General features: G+C 48.6%; 1 protein-coding gene across 1 annotated transcript; it reads left to right on the top strand.

The window, feature by feature from the left end:
* Positions 1-405: 405 nt before the first annotated feature.
* Positions 406-13,773, top strand: SAMD10 (sterile alpha motif domain containing 10; the record flags this gene model as incomplete). The annotated part of the gene is made up of 5 exons (XM_081323636.1): positions 406-613; positions 2,251-2,435; positions 6,596-6,764; positions 10,339-10,479; positions 13,562-13,773. The coding sequence occupies 5 exons, from the start codon at positions 406-408 to the stop codon at positions 13,771-13,773; spliced, it is 915 nt and encodes a 304-aa protein (XP_081179762.1).
* Positions 13,774-16,945: the final 3,172 nt, after the last annotated feature.

The raw sequence follows: 16,945 nt of genomic DNA, 5'->3' as shown, positions 1-16,945 counted from the left end.
TATGTAATATGATACCAAGTTCCAAAGTTGATTGGTATCAGAATCCCCAGGTCACCCAGCTGGCTTTTATGCCTAAGGTTGAAACTAAAATTCACTGTCTCCTGGTGATTGGCCCAAAGCCAACCAACCATCTTTCATGCCTAAGGCGGGACTAGAACTTACAGTCTCCTAGTGATTGGCCCAAAGTCACCCAGCCAGCTTTCATGCCTAAACCGGGACTAGAACTCACCGTCTCCTGGTGATTGGCCCAAAGCCAGCCAGCCAGCTTTCATGCTTAAAGTGGGACTAGAACTCACCGTCTCCTGGTTTTTAGGCCACTAAGTGAGTTGTTTATGCATCACAAGTTACGGTGAACCTGGTCTTGTGATTCGTTGACTTGGGTTTAGAGTTCAGACTGTGGTGTGAATGCAGACAGGAGGGAAGGACCCTTTGGTGCAAGAGAGTCAGAGAAACAAGTGCGACATTGTGGGCGCCAGTTCTCCAGCTGTGTATCCAGCTCCCCTGTATTCAGACAGGGCTCCTGCCTCATTCAAGTCCATGAACAGCGACACAGATTTATTTGAAAGGAGAGGCCCAGTGCCGCCAAAATATGGCATAAATCTAACACGCCGGGGTGAATAATTTGTCAGCCTCTGACACAAACGACCGGCTGTCCAGCCTATCTCTAATTTGCCAGAAGGGCTGAGCGCCTGGCCATCTCTGGCCTCTGGATTTAATTGCTCTGAAGTGAGTAAATCTCCTCCACCATCTCTCTGTTGGCTGCTTTGTTGGGTTCTCTGCCGAAACAAAAGAAGGAAGAGTGTGTTTGTGTGTCTGTGTGTTGTGGGGTGGGGGGGCGGTCCTTGAAAAAAGCAGAGGTCGCTGAAATCAGGTTACGTGCTAGACTGGGAGAAAAGCAGTAAATGGAAAGTCCGGGAGGAGATGAGCTCCCCCCCCCCCCCCGTCTTTAGGTCTGCAGCAAATAAATAAATAAAAAATGCCTGTGTTGCGTTGTTGATTGCAGAGAGGGAGTTACCGTTTCAGACATTTCTCCTGTCTCCCTCTAAAGCTGGCAGGCATCCATGGCGAGGTTCTGCCATTCCTCAGCGATTTTTCAGCGCCTCCAAACCAAGTATGCAAGCAAACAGTCTTCAGGACTCCAAAGGATAGAGCCTCATTGATTCCCTGAGTGGGCAACACTGAACCAGTGTTTATTATTATTCTTTATATATGTATTAGGCTTTCATCCCACCTTTATTGCCAACTCAAGGTGGCAAATACTCATAATACTCCTTCCACTTCCTCTTTTCCTGCAAACGACAACCTGTGAGTTGGTTTGGGCAGAGAAGGAGGAATTGGGCCAAGATTACCCAGCCGGCTTTCATGCCTGAGGCAGGACTAGAACTTACCGTCTCCTGGCGATTGGCTCAAAGTCACCCAGCCGGCTTTCATGCCTGAGGCGGAACTAGAACTCACCGTCTCCTGGCGATTGGCTCAAAGTCACCCAGCCGGCTTTCATGCCTGAGGCAGAACTAGAACTCACCGTCTCCTGGAGATTGGCTCAAAGTCACCCAGCCGGCTTTCATGCCTGAGGCGGAACTAGAACTCACCGTCTCCTGGCGATTGGCTCAAAGTCACCCAGCCGGCTCTCATGCCTGAGGCGGAACTAGAACTCACCGTCTCCTGGCGATTGGCTCAAAGTCACCCTGCCGGCTTTCATCCCTGAGGCGGAACTAGAACTCACCGTCTCCTGGCGATTGGTTCAAAGTCACCCAGCCAGCTTTCATGCCTGAGGCGGAACTAGAACTCACTGTCTCCTGGCGATTGGCTCAAAGTCACCCAGCTGACTTTCATGCCTGAGGTGGAACTAGAACTCACCGTCTCCTGGTGATTGGCTCAAAGTCACCCAGCCGGCTTTCATGCCTGAGATGGAACTAGAACTCATGATCTCCTGGCAATTGGCTCAAAGTCACTCTGCCGGCTTTCATGCCTGAGGTGGAACTAGAACTCACTGTCTCCTGCTGATTGGCTCAAAGTCACCCAACTGGTTTTTCATGCCATAGGCAGAACTAGAACTCACCGTCTCCTGGCAATTGGCTCAAAGTCACCCAGCCGGCTTTCATGCCCAAAGATGACACTAGAACTCACCATCTCCTGTTTTCTAAGCCAGCACCTTAAACCCAACACCAAATTAAATCCTTGGGGTTTTTTTCCTGCACACTGTGGGAAGTGAAGCTGACAAATGGTTTTTGCATTTCCTCTGCTCCACAGTGGCGGCAACTCACTTTGGCTTCTGCCCGAGCCTCCTGGAGCACACTGTATCGGCTGAGAATCTCAGCTACCGCCTGCAGAGGAATTCAGGCGGCAATCTCACCTGGCATGATGGGCGAAGCCAGAGGACAGCTGGTGGGAGACCTGTCAAACTCCTTCAGCAACCAGGGACTGAGAACTCCCAGGTAGGTTGACTCCGGGTACCTCTCCATAAATCAACAAACCAACGGAGTACTGAATGTCTGCGGAGATTTTCGGTCATCCAGGTCAGGGTTGTCCCAAAGGCGCTTCTTCTCGAGGCAACCGGACTTTCTTTCTTTCTCTTTGAAGATGTTCCACTTCTCATCCAAGAAGCTTCTTCAGTTCTGGCTGAATGGAGGAGAGTGGAAGGATTTATATTCCCGGCAGTCATCTGGTCGTTTGTACTCTTTCTGAGAATCGTTGAGGCCCCCTGGAGGTTTATCTGTCTCCTCAGGGTGGGCTGAGTGGTGCAAATGGGGGTGTGGCACCTTCTTGGAACTGCTGAAAGGACGGCGTTGTAGACTGGAGATGAATGATGTGGTATCCCTCCCCCTCTGTTCAGGGAGGGCTGAACAGGGAGGGGTGTGACATCATCTGTCTCCAAACTACAACACAGTCCTTTCAGCACACTCCTTTGCAACACTCAGGTGACCCTGAGGACACAGATAAACCTCCCGGTGGCCTCAACGACTCTCTAAAAAGATGCAAATGACCAGCTGTCTGCAAGGAGTATAAATCCTTCCGTTTCCCCACCATCCAGTCAGAACCTGATGAGAAGCGAAACCTCTTCAAGGAAAAAACATGGAGGTCTCCTTGTTGCCTCCTGAAAAAACAGTTTTGGGACAAATAGAGTACTGCAGTGGCTGCCATGGAGCTACCGGATCGGTAAGGCCTGAAAATATTGGCAGCGCTTAGCAGCATGTGTCGTTTGCAGCAGCAACCTTTGGAAGCGTCTAATTTGAGTTTGGGGTTGTACATGTCTGCTGACCAGGCCACATGTCGCCCCAGACTGTGTGTCGTTGTGCAGGCCTGCCATAAAGAATGATTTCCCTGTGAATCAAACACGACTTCCCGCCTACATCTGAGTGAGCGAGTGTGCAACGCACGTCCCAAAGGTGCTTTTTCAAAAGGCAATTGGATGGTCGCGGTTTTTATTTTCCCTGAAAACGATCTGCTTCTCTTCCAACAACCTTCTTCCGTTCATTTCTGAACCGAATGGTCATATTCTGGGGGGACCCTTCACGTGATTTGAATCCTTTGCTGTGAATTAAAGGTATACATGCTTGTTTTGGCTGCATCTGCAGCATTTGGAAATGTATCGTATTTTGCAAAATGGTGGACGTTTTGGAAACGGTCATTGACTGAAGGCAATTATCACGCTGGTCAACACCAGATTCCAAGCAGTGTGTTGTTTATATGCATTTTCTGTCAAAATTTGAATTTGTGAGTTATTGAAGAGACCATGAAGGAGAATTAGAGAATATGTTTCTCAAACTTGGCAACTTCAGTATGTGTGGACTTCAACTCCCAGAATCCCCCATAGTAGGGGTGGGCAACTATGCCATCTTTATGACCTGTGGACTTCAACTTCCAGAATTCCTGAGCCATCCATACTGGCTCGGGAATTCTGGGAGTTGAAGTCCACAGCTCATAAAGATGGCAGAGTTGCTCACCCCTGCTATATAGGAAGCCCATTAATGTTTTAGTTGCCTTTTTATAGCATAACTACTCCAGCCTCCTTTTAAAATTATTATTATAATTAAGTTTGAAGCGTGTGTCATTAACTCTGTTTCAGGTGAGTCTACTTTTATTTTCTTCATTGGTTTAAACACAGTAAAAAATTATTTTAAAAAAACACAAAACAAAACGTAAAGCAATATTATCCTAAGGCTAACTGCTGCTTCACAGTGAACACAAAAACAAAATCTGCAACAGCTGTGAAGGAAGGTGACTTACACGCTCGCAATTCGCTTGAATTGCAGCATTTGCATAATGACATTGTCACACGCCTGTTGTTCTTCCCTCCCTGCCTTCCTCCCTCCACTGCAGTTATGCAGCACTTTTGAGAAAGGTCTTCAAACAGGAAATAGTTTGGCATTTGTTGGCAATGCTTTTAGCTGGGTCCCTGCCAAGCCAGGTTTCTTCCAAATCTGTGAAATTGGTTGCGCACAAACCATTTAGCCTACAGGTAGACCTCGACTTACAACCATCTATTTAGCGAACGTTCAGTTACAACGACACTTGACTTGCTGTTGTGATTCCTCGCTGGCAGCTGAGTCTGAGGACTCAGATTTTATTTTTTATTTTATTTTAATTCCATTTATATCCCGCCCTTCTCCGAAGACTCAGGGCGGCTTACAAGCTTAGCAGTAGCCTTCATTCTATGTATATGCCTGCTTATTAGGGCTTTCACACACACACCAAGCGGCATTATTACAAAGTCAGCTTAATTGCCCCCAACAATCTGGGTCCTCATTTTACCTACCTCAGAAGGATGGAAGGCTGAGTCAACCTTGAGCCTGGTGGGATGCGAACCTGCACTCATTGCAGGCAGCTGGTGTTACTTAAGGAGGCATTAGCCCACTGCTCCACCAAGGCAGTGAGGATGAGGAGGAGGAGGGGCCTGAAGTGACATCAGAGTCAGAGGAAGGCTCTGAGGAGCTCCAAGACTTACAGTCGGAGGAGGAGCCCAGCCCCTCTACTCGCACTCAGGCTGAGACACAGCTGTGCTGGGAGTCTGAGTTGGACAGTGATGAAGAACAATTGGGAGAAATCCAGGGTGCACAAAAGCGCCGGCAAGAGAAGCGAGTAGGTCAGAGGAAGGCAACGGGGCGGCTTCAAAGTCAAAGGAGAAGGCATTAGGAAGCCACGCCTGGGCTGAATTATAAAAGGGAAGGTGTGGGAGGTGCTGGTTGCCGAAGGCAATCCGTTCGTGTTGAGGAATCAAGTTTCTGTGGACTGTGTTTGTTTGCCTTGGACATTGACTCAGGTCTGTGAGAATAAAAGGGGTTGGTTTTTCCTTGCGGTTCCTGCCTGTTTCTTGGAAGAGGGGTTTCTCCTTCTGAGCGTAACCAGGACTCACGTGGGCTGGGACAGAACACTTACTTTCCAACCCTTGCAGCACCCTCATCAACCTTAGTGACCTTCACATGCCTGTAAATCAAAGGAAAGCTGAAGGAGAATCTTTGGACATTCTCAAGTCATCTGGGTCATAGTTATCCCAAAGATGCTTTTTCACGAGGCAACTGGACTTTCTTGTTTTTCTTTGAAGACGTTTCGCTTCTCATTCCAAGAAGCTTCTTCAGGTTCTGACTGGAATGGTGGGGAATGGAAGGATTTATACTCCTTGCAGACAGCTGCTGATTTGCCTTCTCCTAGAGCAGGGGTAGGCAACCTCGGCTCTTTTATGACTCATGGACTTCAACTCCCAGAATTCCTGAGTCAGCTATGCTGACTCAGGAATTCTGGGAGTTGAAGTCCATGAGTCATAAAAGAGCCGAGGTTGCCTACCCCTGTCCTAGAGAGTCGTTGAGGCCACTTGGAGGTTTATCTGTGTCCTCAGGGCCACCTGAGTGGTGCAAATGAGTGTGGAGCCTTCTTGGAACCATTGAAAGGACCGTGTTGTAGACTGGGGAGAGATGATATGGTATCCCCCCCCCACATACTCGGTTGAGAGAGAGGACTGTTCAGTTTTGACCTAGATGGCCTCTTTGACCCCTCTTTCAAACCAGCGGTCCTATCTATCCAAAATCTTTCCATTCCCCACCATCCAGTCAGAGCTGAAGAAGGTTCTTGGATGAGAAGCGAAACGCCTTCAAAGAAAGGCAAGGAAGTCCAGTTGCCTCGTGGAAAAAGCCTCTTTGGGCTGAAGGAAAATAATAATAATAATAACAATAACAACAACAACAACAACGACGATGATGATGATGATGATGATGATTTGTTTATTTATTTTATTAAATTTATATGCCGCCCTTCTCCCTAAGGACTCAGGGCGGCGAATGATGATGATGATGATGATGGAAGGGACCTTGGAGGTCATCTAGTCCGACCCCCTGCTCAAGCAGGAGATCCTATACCATTTCAGACAAGTGGCTGTCCGGTCTCTTCTTTAAAAGCTCCAGTGTTGGAGCACTCATAACTTGCTGACTTTAAAAAAAGAAAAGAAAACTTTTATTCAAGAATAAACATCGGTGCATAAATGTTCTGTCTGGGAATAAACCCGGGTTCCAAAATCCTTCAAAACTCCCGTTTTGTAGCGCTGCGAATTCCCGGCTCCCTAATGCTGCCGTTTGCTCACTCCTTCCCTCCTGGATCCTTTCAGAGCCGCACTTACGAGCAGTACGGGATCTACCACACCAGCCCGACCTTGGGCAGCCTTACCAAGCCAGTGGTGCTATGGACCCAGCAGGATGTGTGCAAATGGCTGAAGAAGCACTGCCCACACAACTATCTCATCTACGTGGAGGCCTTCTCACACCACGCCATCACAGGTGGGCATCCGTCGGGGCGCAGCTTTAAGGGTGGCCAAGCCGCGGACACTCAACAGGTGGTCTCCTCCTCCTCCTCCTCCTCCTCCTACTACTACTACTACTACTACTCCTCGGCCAGGTGGACTCGGTAGCTCGGTTTGTTTGGGGTTTTGTTTTTGTTTTTTCCTGACCGTCCCGTCTGGTTTTGATTGGTTGGTTGGTTTTCATTCATTCAGTTAGGATACTGGCCTGGAGAACAGTTAGAATTACAATTACAGGTGGTCCTCAACTTGCAAAAGTGTGTTTAGTGACTGTTCAAAATTACAAGAGCGCTGAAAAAGGTGACTTGGGATCATTTTTCACACTTATGACCGTTGTATCTTCCTCCTCCCCCCACTCCTCCCCTTGTCTTCCTCTCCTCCTCCTCCCATTCCTCCCCCTCTCCTCTTTCTCTCCTCCTCCTCTTCTCCCAATCCTCCCCCACTCCTCCTCCTCCTCCTCCTCTTTCTCTCCTCCTCCTCCTCCTCCCATTCCTTTCCTCTCTTCCTCTCCTCCTCCTCCCATTCCTCCTCCCCTCCTCCTCCTCCTCCTCTTCCTCCCATTCCTCCCCCTCTCCTCCTCCTCCTCCTCCTCCTCTTTCTCTCCTCCTCCTCTTCTCCCATTCCTCCCCCTCTCCTCCTCCTCCTCCTCCTCTTTCTCTCCTCCTCCTCCTCCTTCTCCTTTCCTCCTCCTCCTCCCATTCCTTTCCTCTCTTCCTCTCCTCCTCCTCCCATTCCTCCTCCCCCTCCTCCTCCTCCTCCTCTTCCTCCCATTCCTCCCCCTCTCCTCCTCCTCCTCCTCCTCTTTCTCTCCTCCTCCTCCTCCTCCCATTCCTTTCCTCTCTTCCTCTCCTCCTCCTCCCATTCCTCCTCCCCCTCCTCTTCCTCCCATTCCTCCCCCTCTCCTCCTCCTCCTCCTCCTCTTTCTCTCCTCCTCCTCCTCCTCCCATTCCTCCCCCTCTCCTCCTCCTCCTCCTCCTCTTTCTCTCTTCCTCCTCCTCCTTCTCCTTTCCTCCTCCTCCTCCCATTCCTTTCCTCTCTTCCTCTCCTCCTCCTCCCATTCCTCCTCCCCCTCCTCCTCCTCCTCCTCTTCCTCCCATTCCTCCCCCTCTCCTCCTCCTCCTCCTCCTCTTTCTCTCCTCCTCCTCCTCCTCCCATTCCTTTCCTCTCTTCCTCTCCTCCTTTTTCTCCCATTCCTCCCATTTTCTTCCTCTCCTCCTCCCCTTCTCCTCCTCCTCCCGTACCTCCCTGTCTCTTCCTCTTCTCCCCCCATTCCTCCTCCCCTCCTCCTCCTCCTCCTCCTCCTCCTCCTCTTCTCCTCCACTCTACAAACCCCACTCCGTTCTTGAACTGATGATGTTACCTAGCTGGGTAACGAAACATCTGCAAGAAAACGGCAAAGCTCAGAGAGCATCAAGGACCCCACAGTTCAGCAGTTCTGTCTATCACAGGATTGTTTGACTCAAGCAAACAAGAAAATTCTATGAGAAATCAATTCTATGCTATCTTTGGATGAGGCGTGTGCCTTTGTTACATGTGCATATGTGTGTGTGGCTATTTTTGTTTCTTTTAACTTCTTTCACAAAGCTTCACCGCTTCATTGCCCCCGGGGGCTACAATAATAAAATGCTAATGGAACCGCTCCTTCAATTCCCTCAGTTGGAAATAAAGGAAGCGAGGCATGATGGGAAACTCCGATGCCTTCCTCGAGGAGAGGCACGCGAGTTTGCCTCCGTCTGCCCAGGCGGTCCCACAGAAAGAGGCTGGGTGGGCGATAAACGCTGGAGACACTGAAATGAAATTCTTCGCAAGTTCATCCGTCTGGATAGACCTGCGTTATTGGATGTGGTGGTGGTCGGCAGTTCTCAAGAGCCATGGGCTAAAGAAGGAGATGAAGAAAAACGAGAGAAAGAGAAAGGAATTTAAGATGTATTAGTAAGTTAAGTGTTGGAACCCAGACAAATATATAGAGAGATATAGAGATATAGATATAGATAGAGATAGAGATAGAGATAGAGATAGAGATAGAGATAGAGATAGAGATAGAGATATGTGTGTGTGTGTATGTATGTATGTATATAGATAGACAGATAGACAGATAGACATAGATATAGATATAGATTAGATATAGATATAGATATAGATATAGATATAGACAGTGTTTTTTTTGTAAAAGAAAAAGGTGCCAGAACTCACACACGTCGTAAAACCTGCCTTGCCTACCCTACAAGGTTCCATCCAAAAAAGGTGTCGGAACTCCGTTCTGAGCGTTCTATGAGAAAAAAAGCCCTGGATATAGATATAGATATATAGATACAGATATAGATATACAGTATAGATATGTATATGTGTGGCTAGCTGATGAGAGCAAAGACTATCCTAGCCTCCCATTTAACTGTTTGTCAGCAAAAACAAATTCGAATACACAATGTATCGCGGTAGCAACTTGAGCCCTGCATAAAGCTCCTAGGTTGGAGCTGCAAGGCAAAAGAAATCATAATAATAGAACTGCAATATAGCAAGTTCAAAAACCCAAGGTGCATCGACCGGTAAAAATTTACACACACACAGACAGAGATAGAGATAGATAGATAGATAGATAGATAGATAGATAGATAGATAGATAGATAGATAGATAGATAGATAGATAGATAGATAGATACATACATACATACATACATACATACATACATACATACATACATACATACGGTAAAGGTAAAGGTTCCCCCGCACATGCGTGCTAGTCGTTTCCGATTCTAGGGGCCGGTGCTCATCTCCGTTTCAAAGCCGAAGAGCCAGCGCTTGTCCGAGGATGTCTCCGTGGTCATGTGGCCGGCATGACTAGACACCAAAGGTGCACGGAACGCTGTTACCTTCCCACCGTAGTGGTCCCTATTTTTGTACTTGCATTTTTACGTGCTTTCGAACTGCTTGGTTGGCAGAAGCTGGGACGAGTAACAGGCGCTCACTCTGTTACGCGGCACTCGGGATTCGACCCGCCAAACTGCCGACCTTCTGATCGACAAGCTCAGCGTCCTAACCCACTGAGCCACCGCGTCCTATACATACATACATACATACATACATATAGAGATAGATAGATAGATAGATAGATAGATAGATAGATAGATAGATAGATAGATAGATAGATAGATAGATAGATAGAATGATTGTGGCCCTCAATACAGCTGTGCTCCAATTATTTAGTGATATCAGGTCACCGATATAATCCATTTATTTTCTTTCCACCTGGCATGTTTCTGTTTTGCTACCAAATACACCCTGTTACGTCTGTAGCCGTACTATTGTCAGCCGTCATCAAGCAAACTACATTTTGAAAGGTTGCTTAGAAGCGTTCATGTAAACGGATAAAAATAAAATAAATAAATCCAAGTCGCCTTGGGGATTGGCCCAAAGTCACCCAGCTGGCTTTCATGCCTGAGGCGGGACTTGAACCCAGAGCCTCATCCACTACACCAAACCACAAGAGCTTTCTTTGAGCGGGGTGAAAAGTTTGAGTGAAAGAGCCATTCCTTTGCTTGCTTTTTTGGCAGGTCGGGCACTCTTGCGGTTGAACGGGGAGAAGCTGCAGCGCATGGGGATTATCCAGGAGTCTCAGCGACAGGAAGTGCTCCAACAGGTGCTGCAGCTTCAGGTGCGGGAGGAAGTCCGCAACCTACAGCTTCTCAGTCAAGGTAGGATAACTAGAAGTAGATGTCTGTCTGTAGGCACATCTTTAAAACGATCAGCGCTAACAGCAGTGAACGGAATAACTATCTTAACTGTGCATCGGGCAGAAATTCAACAGAGGGAGCTAATAATCCTGCTGTTCCCTTCCCTGATTAGTTGCAATCGTGGCTTCTCATTTTTCCCAGATGTTGCAAGCCGCACTCTTTCTCTCCCTTTTCCTGCCTGGTTTATTTTAGATTTATTTTTTTTGTAAGTCTGCAGTGGCACGAGTACCCATTCACACAAAACCAGGTAAAGTCCTGTTGGCCCCACACATCGTGCCATCTGATTAACTTGGTTAACTGTGGACCTTACACCTTTATTTACAGCTTACGCTCGACTGTTTGGGTTAGTTTGTGCTTTGTTGCCTAACATAAACTCTGAAAATCGGTTTATGTGGACATTAGATTTCAGGGTTCAGGATTCATGCTGTTCTACAGCCCCCCCCCCAAAAAAAGGTGCAGTTATACAACAAGGCCGTGCCAGCCTTTTGTTCCTGGGATGCAAATCTGTAGATTATACAGTTCTGTCTCATTATTTAGATTTTTTTTTACATAACCTTTATTGTCACTTTTTACTGTGGGCACAACCGCACGCATTAAAAATGAAAATGAGTTGCTTGCTCTCAAAGCGTACACATACATAACACACACTTAAACATACTTTTTACAACATTTGTATAGACCTCCACCTTTACATATAAGTCACATATAAATATTAATCATGGTCCATTTTCCATACATCACGGAAGGAAGAAGCTTGAGAGTTCACGAGGTTTAATAGCCCCAGTGCCCCACCACCCCAGACATCCGTGGGCCTGTTAAATTTGCTGTGATTTGCCTCTCAAAAGAGGGGAAGAAAAAAAAGCAAGAGATTTTATTTTCCTATGGCAAGTAACATGGATCCCTAGAGATCTTAGGAAGCCATGGTTATTAGCCATGATGGCAGTGGGATTTCCTTTGAAGGCCGTCTGCTGGGAAACTTAAGAGGCTTTCTGGGGTGGTCAGTAGGAACGGCATGTTCTCAACCTTGGCAAGTTGAAGATGTGTGTGGACTTCAGTTCCTAGAATTGCTGGCCAGTTGTCAACCTGCCAAGGTTGAGAAACATTGATTTAGAAAACCAGACTGTTGAACTGGGTGAGGGGTAGGCCACCTTGGCTCTTTTATGACTCGTGGACTTCAGCTCCCAGAATTCCTGAGCCAGCACGGCTCAGCTTGGAAACCTCTCCCTTTCCCCTCAGCATGGCTGCCTCAGGAATTCTGGGAGTTGAAGTCCACGAATCATCAAAGAGCCAGGGTAGCCTACCCCTGAACTAGGGCATTTCAGTGTATTAGTTAAGCATTACCTCAGGGATAGGTAACCTTGGCTCTTTTATGACTCGTGGACTTCAACTCCCAGAATTCCTGAGCCATCTTGGCTCAGCTTGGAAACCTCTCCCTTTCCCCTCAGCATGGCTGGCTCAGGAATCCTGGGAGTTGAAGTCCACGAGTCATAAAGCGGCCTAGACCTAGGCCAGGGGTAGGCAACCTTGGCTTTTTGATGACTCGTGGACTTCAGCTCCCAGAATTCCTGAGCCAGCATGGCTCAGCTTGGAAACCTCTCCCTTTCCCTTCAACATGGCTGCCTCAGGAATTCTGGGAGTTGAAGTCCACAAGTCATCAAAGAGCCAAGGTTGCCTACCCCTGAACTAGGTGAACCAGATAGCTGATCCAGCCAGGCACCTCTTACTTATTCTTCTTAATTCATGGGAGGTTGGTGATGGGACTTGTGTAAGCAGGATGATCCCCATGTATAACTCACTAAAAAGGTCATTAAAGAGGGCAAGAGAGAAGAAGGAATGGTATTCTTGTAGGAGGATCTTCCCCAACACGATGTTCTCCAGATGTTTTGGATGCAATAAAGTTTTTGAGTTGAGTTTGGCTTCTGATGAGGTTATCGAGTTTGCATAACGGCCTCATAGATGTGGTTGGCCAGGATGGGTCTTTGACTTCCCCAATCTAAACTGGGGATTTTCTCATGGTCTCCTGTCCAAGCTGATTTGGATTTCCTTGTGGTCTCCTGTCCAAAGACAAACCACATCTTAATCCCTTAATCCTTCATGAATTATAAAATTGTGGAAAACCAGCCCCATTGAAAGGTTTGGGGCAGCTGCCCTACACTTTTCTCTCTTTAACTCTTCTGCCTTCTTTATTTCTCTGCTCCATCTCCGTCTCTCCCTTCTTCGGTCCTTCTCCACCCCCCCTTCCCCATTTTTCCTTTCTGTTCCCCCACTCCTCGGTGTCTGCTCCCCACCTTTCTGCTGGTCCCCCACTTCCTCAGCATCCATCTCCTTCTTCAAACTTCTTTGGCCATCCAGCTCAGAAAGCCCACTGGACGGACCTTTGCATCCCCAGGGGAAGATGTGTGATAGTGGACTTCGATTCCCAGAATTCCTCAGGCCACACGCCCTTGCAGGGAACCCTGGGAGTTGAAGTCAATGCTCATCAGGCAATCCTCCAGGTTGGGAAGGCTGGGCCAGGACCTTGGAGAGCTCCTGCGACTTCCTTGGCCGAGTAGCCCATTCCTGCAGGGATGGCCAAAGGAATATCTATTCCCACCAGCTGAGCCATCATTTTGCTCCCAACCACACGACGTCCAGCCTCTGTAATCTTGCAAGGAATGCCATGCCCACACGCCCCATTCCCTTGTGTGTCTTTTTTCTTTTTTGCACGTCCTGGTCTGTCGCTGCCGCTTCTGTACTTACTCCTTTTGTTCTTCTTTTTTCCACCTTAACCCCTCTGTCTTCCCCTCCCCCCAACTCCACTTCCCTGTCCAGCCTCTTTTGGAAGTATCTCCTAAACCCCCTTCCCCCCCCCCACGTATCCCTGAGGCTTGCACCGTTGCTGAGCGCTTCCTTCTGCCTGGATGGTACAGACTTTGCGCATGGCCAGCTCAGCCGCATGCCGGGGAAATTAGAACAGGACTGACTCCAGACTGTCTCCCTTGGGGGTGTATGGTATGCTTCCAATCTCCCCCTCCTCTCTTTTAACCCCTCGTTGTCCATGTAGAGGCCAGCTCTTCTCTGGCTGAGAAGTCCCCGCCCGCCAAGGCTCCAGCTTCAGGACTAAGGAAGTGCAACTTGGCGAACTGCAGCGTGACATTTTCCCCTTGGCCAAATGTGGGCTTGCCAGAAGAATCTCCCCGTGATGTCCTGCCGGAAGGACACCAAGCGTTGGCCAAGCAAACAGCCCAGAATTCAAGTTTTATCTCCGATCTCTGAGCTGGGCAGGAAATGGTTTTCCCAGACCGGTCAAGGAGTGGATCCCAATGGGCAGAGCGACTGAGCCGCCGGCAAGGAGCCCTGGGTTCAAAAAACAGCCTTTTAATGTGGCTGTTGAGGTGAGCAAGTTCCTGGGCTGGCCCTCCTTCTCCCATCGGAGTAAATCAGACCTGAGGTTGTTTAAAAAGGGCCACTTTGCAAACTTTGACAAGAGATGACCTGGACCATGAGGCTCACGCACGCTTACGACGAAAGACAAGAGTGATGAGCATCGAACGTTAAATGTTGCTACTACTCTGTGAGAAACAGGTGCATTGGGGAGGTGGGGTGGGAGGAGGTGGGGGTGGGGGTGGAATGGGGTAGGGTGGAACTTCAACCATTGGAGGGATCCTGGAACAATGTGATTTCTACACACTTATATAAATATTCATTCATTTCACACGGGAGAGAAGCTGATCGGTAACAAACGGGGGGGAGGGGGGGAGCCGGAAAACAGAGGGTCTCTCCTAGTCAAACCAGGAGAATAATTAGAGGGAGGGGAGGCAGGCGGGTGGGGTCAGCAAGCCTGGGTTTCAGGGCTACAAATGACTGGCTTGATGTTCCTGCTTCACACTCTTTGGGGAGAAGGTGGGAAGGAGTTTTGATCAGGGCTAGGAGGCCCGCTTAACGTTTTGAAGCGTTTCGAGTCGATCCCCGATGCTTTTCGATAAAAAGGATTACATTTCTGCCCCCAAATCACGGAAGGTCTGTGTAAACCGCGGGAGAAGGAAAAGCTGCATTCGCAAGACACCATGATCCCGGTCAGTCAAAATGCTGGAGGCTGAATTTCCAACGAGGCTAGGATAACCTTGCTGAGGTGATTTCATGGGTCTTCAAACCTGGGCAACTTTAAGACTTGTGGACTTCAGCTCCCAGAATTCCTCAGCCAGCATGCCTGGCTGAGGAATTCTGGGAGTTGAAGTCCACAAGTCTTAAAGTTGCCCAGGTTTGAAGAACGCTGGCTTGTTTGGTGGGTAAAACTCAAATCCAGTCCACCTGAGCATACGATGGTTCCGTACATTAGGAGAACCATATAGATATAAATTGAGGGATACAGACAAGGGAGTAAAGAAATGGGGTACTGCTAGCCCTCGACTTACATTCATTTAGTGACCATTCAGAGTTACCAACGACACTGGGAAAAAGCGATTTATGGCCATCATGCCCACTTAGGACCGTTGCTGCATCCCCAGGGTCATGAGATCACAATTCAGTCACTTGGCAACTGCTTCACATTTAAGACGGTGTCAGTGTCCCGGGGTCATGTGATCAACTTTTGCAACCTTCCGACAAGCACAGTTAATGGGGAAGCCAGATTCGTGCTACTATAATATAATATATAATAATAATAATATAATATAAAGTTGGAAGGGACCTTGGAGGTCATCTAGTCCAACCCCCTGCTCAGGCAGGAAACCCTATACCATTTCAGGCAAATGGCTGTCCAGTCTCTTCTTAAAACAACTGCCTTAACAACTTGACAATTGTGGCAAGAAACGGGGCCAAACTCCCTTAACAGCGGTCTTGCTTAGCAACGGCAATTTTGGGCTCAGTTGGGGTCATAGGTTGAGGACTACCTGCATGTCCACAGCAAAGAAGGTCCAGGAGTGAATTTGGCTGCTGAAGAAAAAATGAACTCAGCATTTGCAGACTAAACTTCTTGCAACGGGATCTATATGCTGTCTATCCCTTTGCTTGCGTGCATCAGCTTCACGCTGCCAGATGATCTAACTCTACTCTATTAGAAGGCTACATGAATGGTGTCTTGCAAGTCTAAAAGAACAGGTAGTCCTCGAGTTATGACCACAGTTGAGCCCAACATTTATGTTGCTAAGTGAAACATTTGTTAAGTGAGTTTCAATGAAGGAGAACATGTGTAATTCAGGGTTGAAATGGGGGGGGGAGGGGGTCCTTGATGCTCTCTGAGCTTGCCTGTTTCCTTGCAGACATTTCATTACCAAACTAGGTAACATCATCAGTGCTAGAAGGGAATGGGGTGTGTGGAGTTGGGAAGGAAGAGGAGGACGGTGGGGTCCTTGATGCTCTCTGAGCTTGCCTGTTTCCTTGCAGACATTTCATTACCAAACTAGGTAACATCATCAGTGCTAGCAAGGGGTGCTGTTTGCTGTCATTTTATCTCAGGGGTCTTCAAACTTGGCCCTTTTATGACTTGTGGACTTCAACTCCCAGAATTCCTCAGCCAGGCATGCATACATATGAGACAGTTGCCAAGCGTCTGAATTTTAATCACATTACCGTGGAGTGGTTGTAAGTGTGAACAACGGTCGCCTCTTTTCCCAGTGCCATTGTAACTTCAAGGGGGTCACTAAATGAACTGTCGTAAGTCGAGGACTGCCTGTAGTAGAACTGTTGGGTGGGCTTCTGCCTCAGTTCTCCAAAACAATCCTGGCGCACCTATATGAAGAACACTTTTTATCTTTTTCCTCTGCATTCACGCCAGTCCGAGTATGTTCTGCGCCGTGCTGGGATAAAACAAAAGCTAGTGATCCATTATCTTACACCAGGGGTCGGCAACCTAAAAAAGGAAAAGAGCCACTGGGAACCGGTTCCATCACAAATTAAAAAAAGTGGGAGCCGCGTGCGTGTGTCCATGCACGCGCATGCGCAAAAAACGTTTTGCGCATGCGCAAAATGGTTTTTTTGCGCATGCGTGGATGCGCGCGGTTGCCATTTTTTTTAAAGTGAGATGGAACCGGTTCCCGGTTGCCTGACGGCGACGGCCCGTCTGCAAAGCTGCCGCTTTCGGCAGCCTGCAAACGTGCCGCGGCAGCTTTCTCAAAGAGCGGCGCCACTGCCCGTTCGCGCGGAGGTACGCGCGCACCTCTCCAAACGACTGTAGGTGCGCGCGCACCTCCCAAAACCTTTGGAGAGGTGCGCGCGTACCTCCGCGCGAACGGTCAGCGGCGCCGCTCTTTGAGAAAGCTGCCGCGGCCCGTCTGCAAAGGTGCCGCTTTCGGCAGCTTTGCAGACGGGCCGCGGCAGCTTCTTCAAAGAGCGGCGCCGCGGCCCCTTCGCGCGGAGGTACGCGCGCACCTCTCCAAAGGTTTGGGGAGGTGCGCGCGCACCTCCGCCCATTCGGGGAGGTGCGCGCGCACCTCTCCAAATGGGCGGT

Source organism: Vipera berus (genome assembly GCF_964194415.1).
Source record: "Vipera berus genome assembly, chromosome: 3".
NCBI lineage: Eukaryota > Metazoa > Chordata > Lepidosauria > Squamata > Viperidae > Vipera > Vipera berus.
This window is presented reverse-complemented; position numbering and strand designations above follow the sequence as displayed.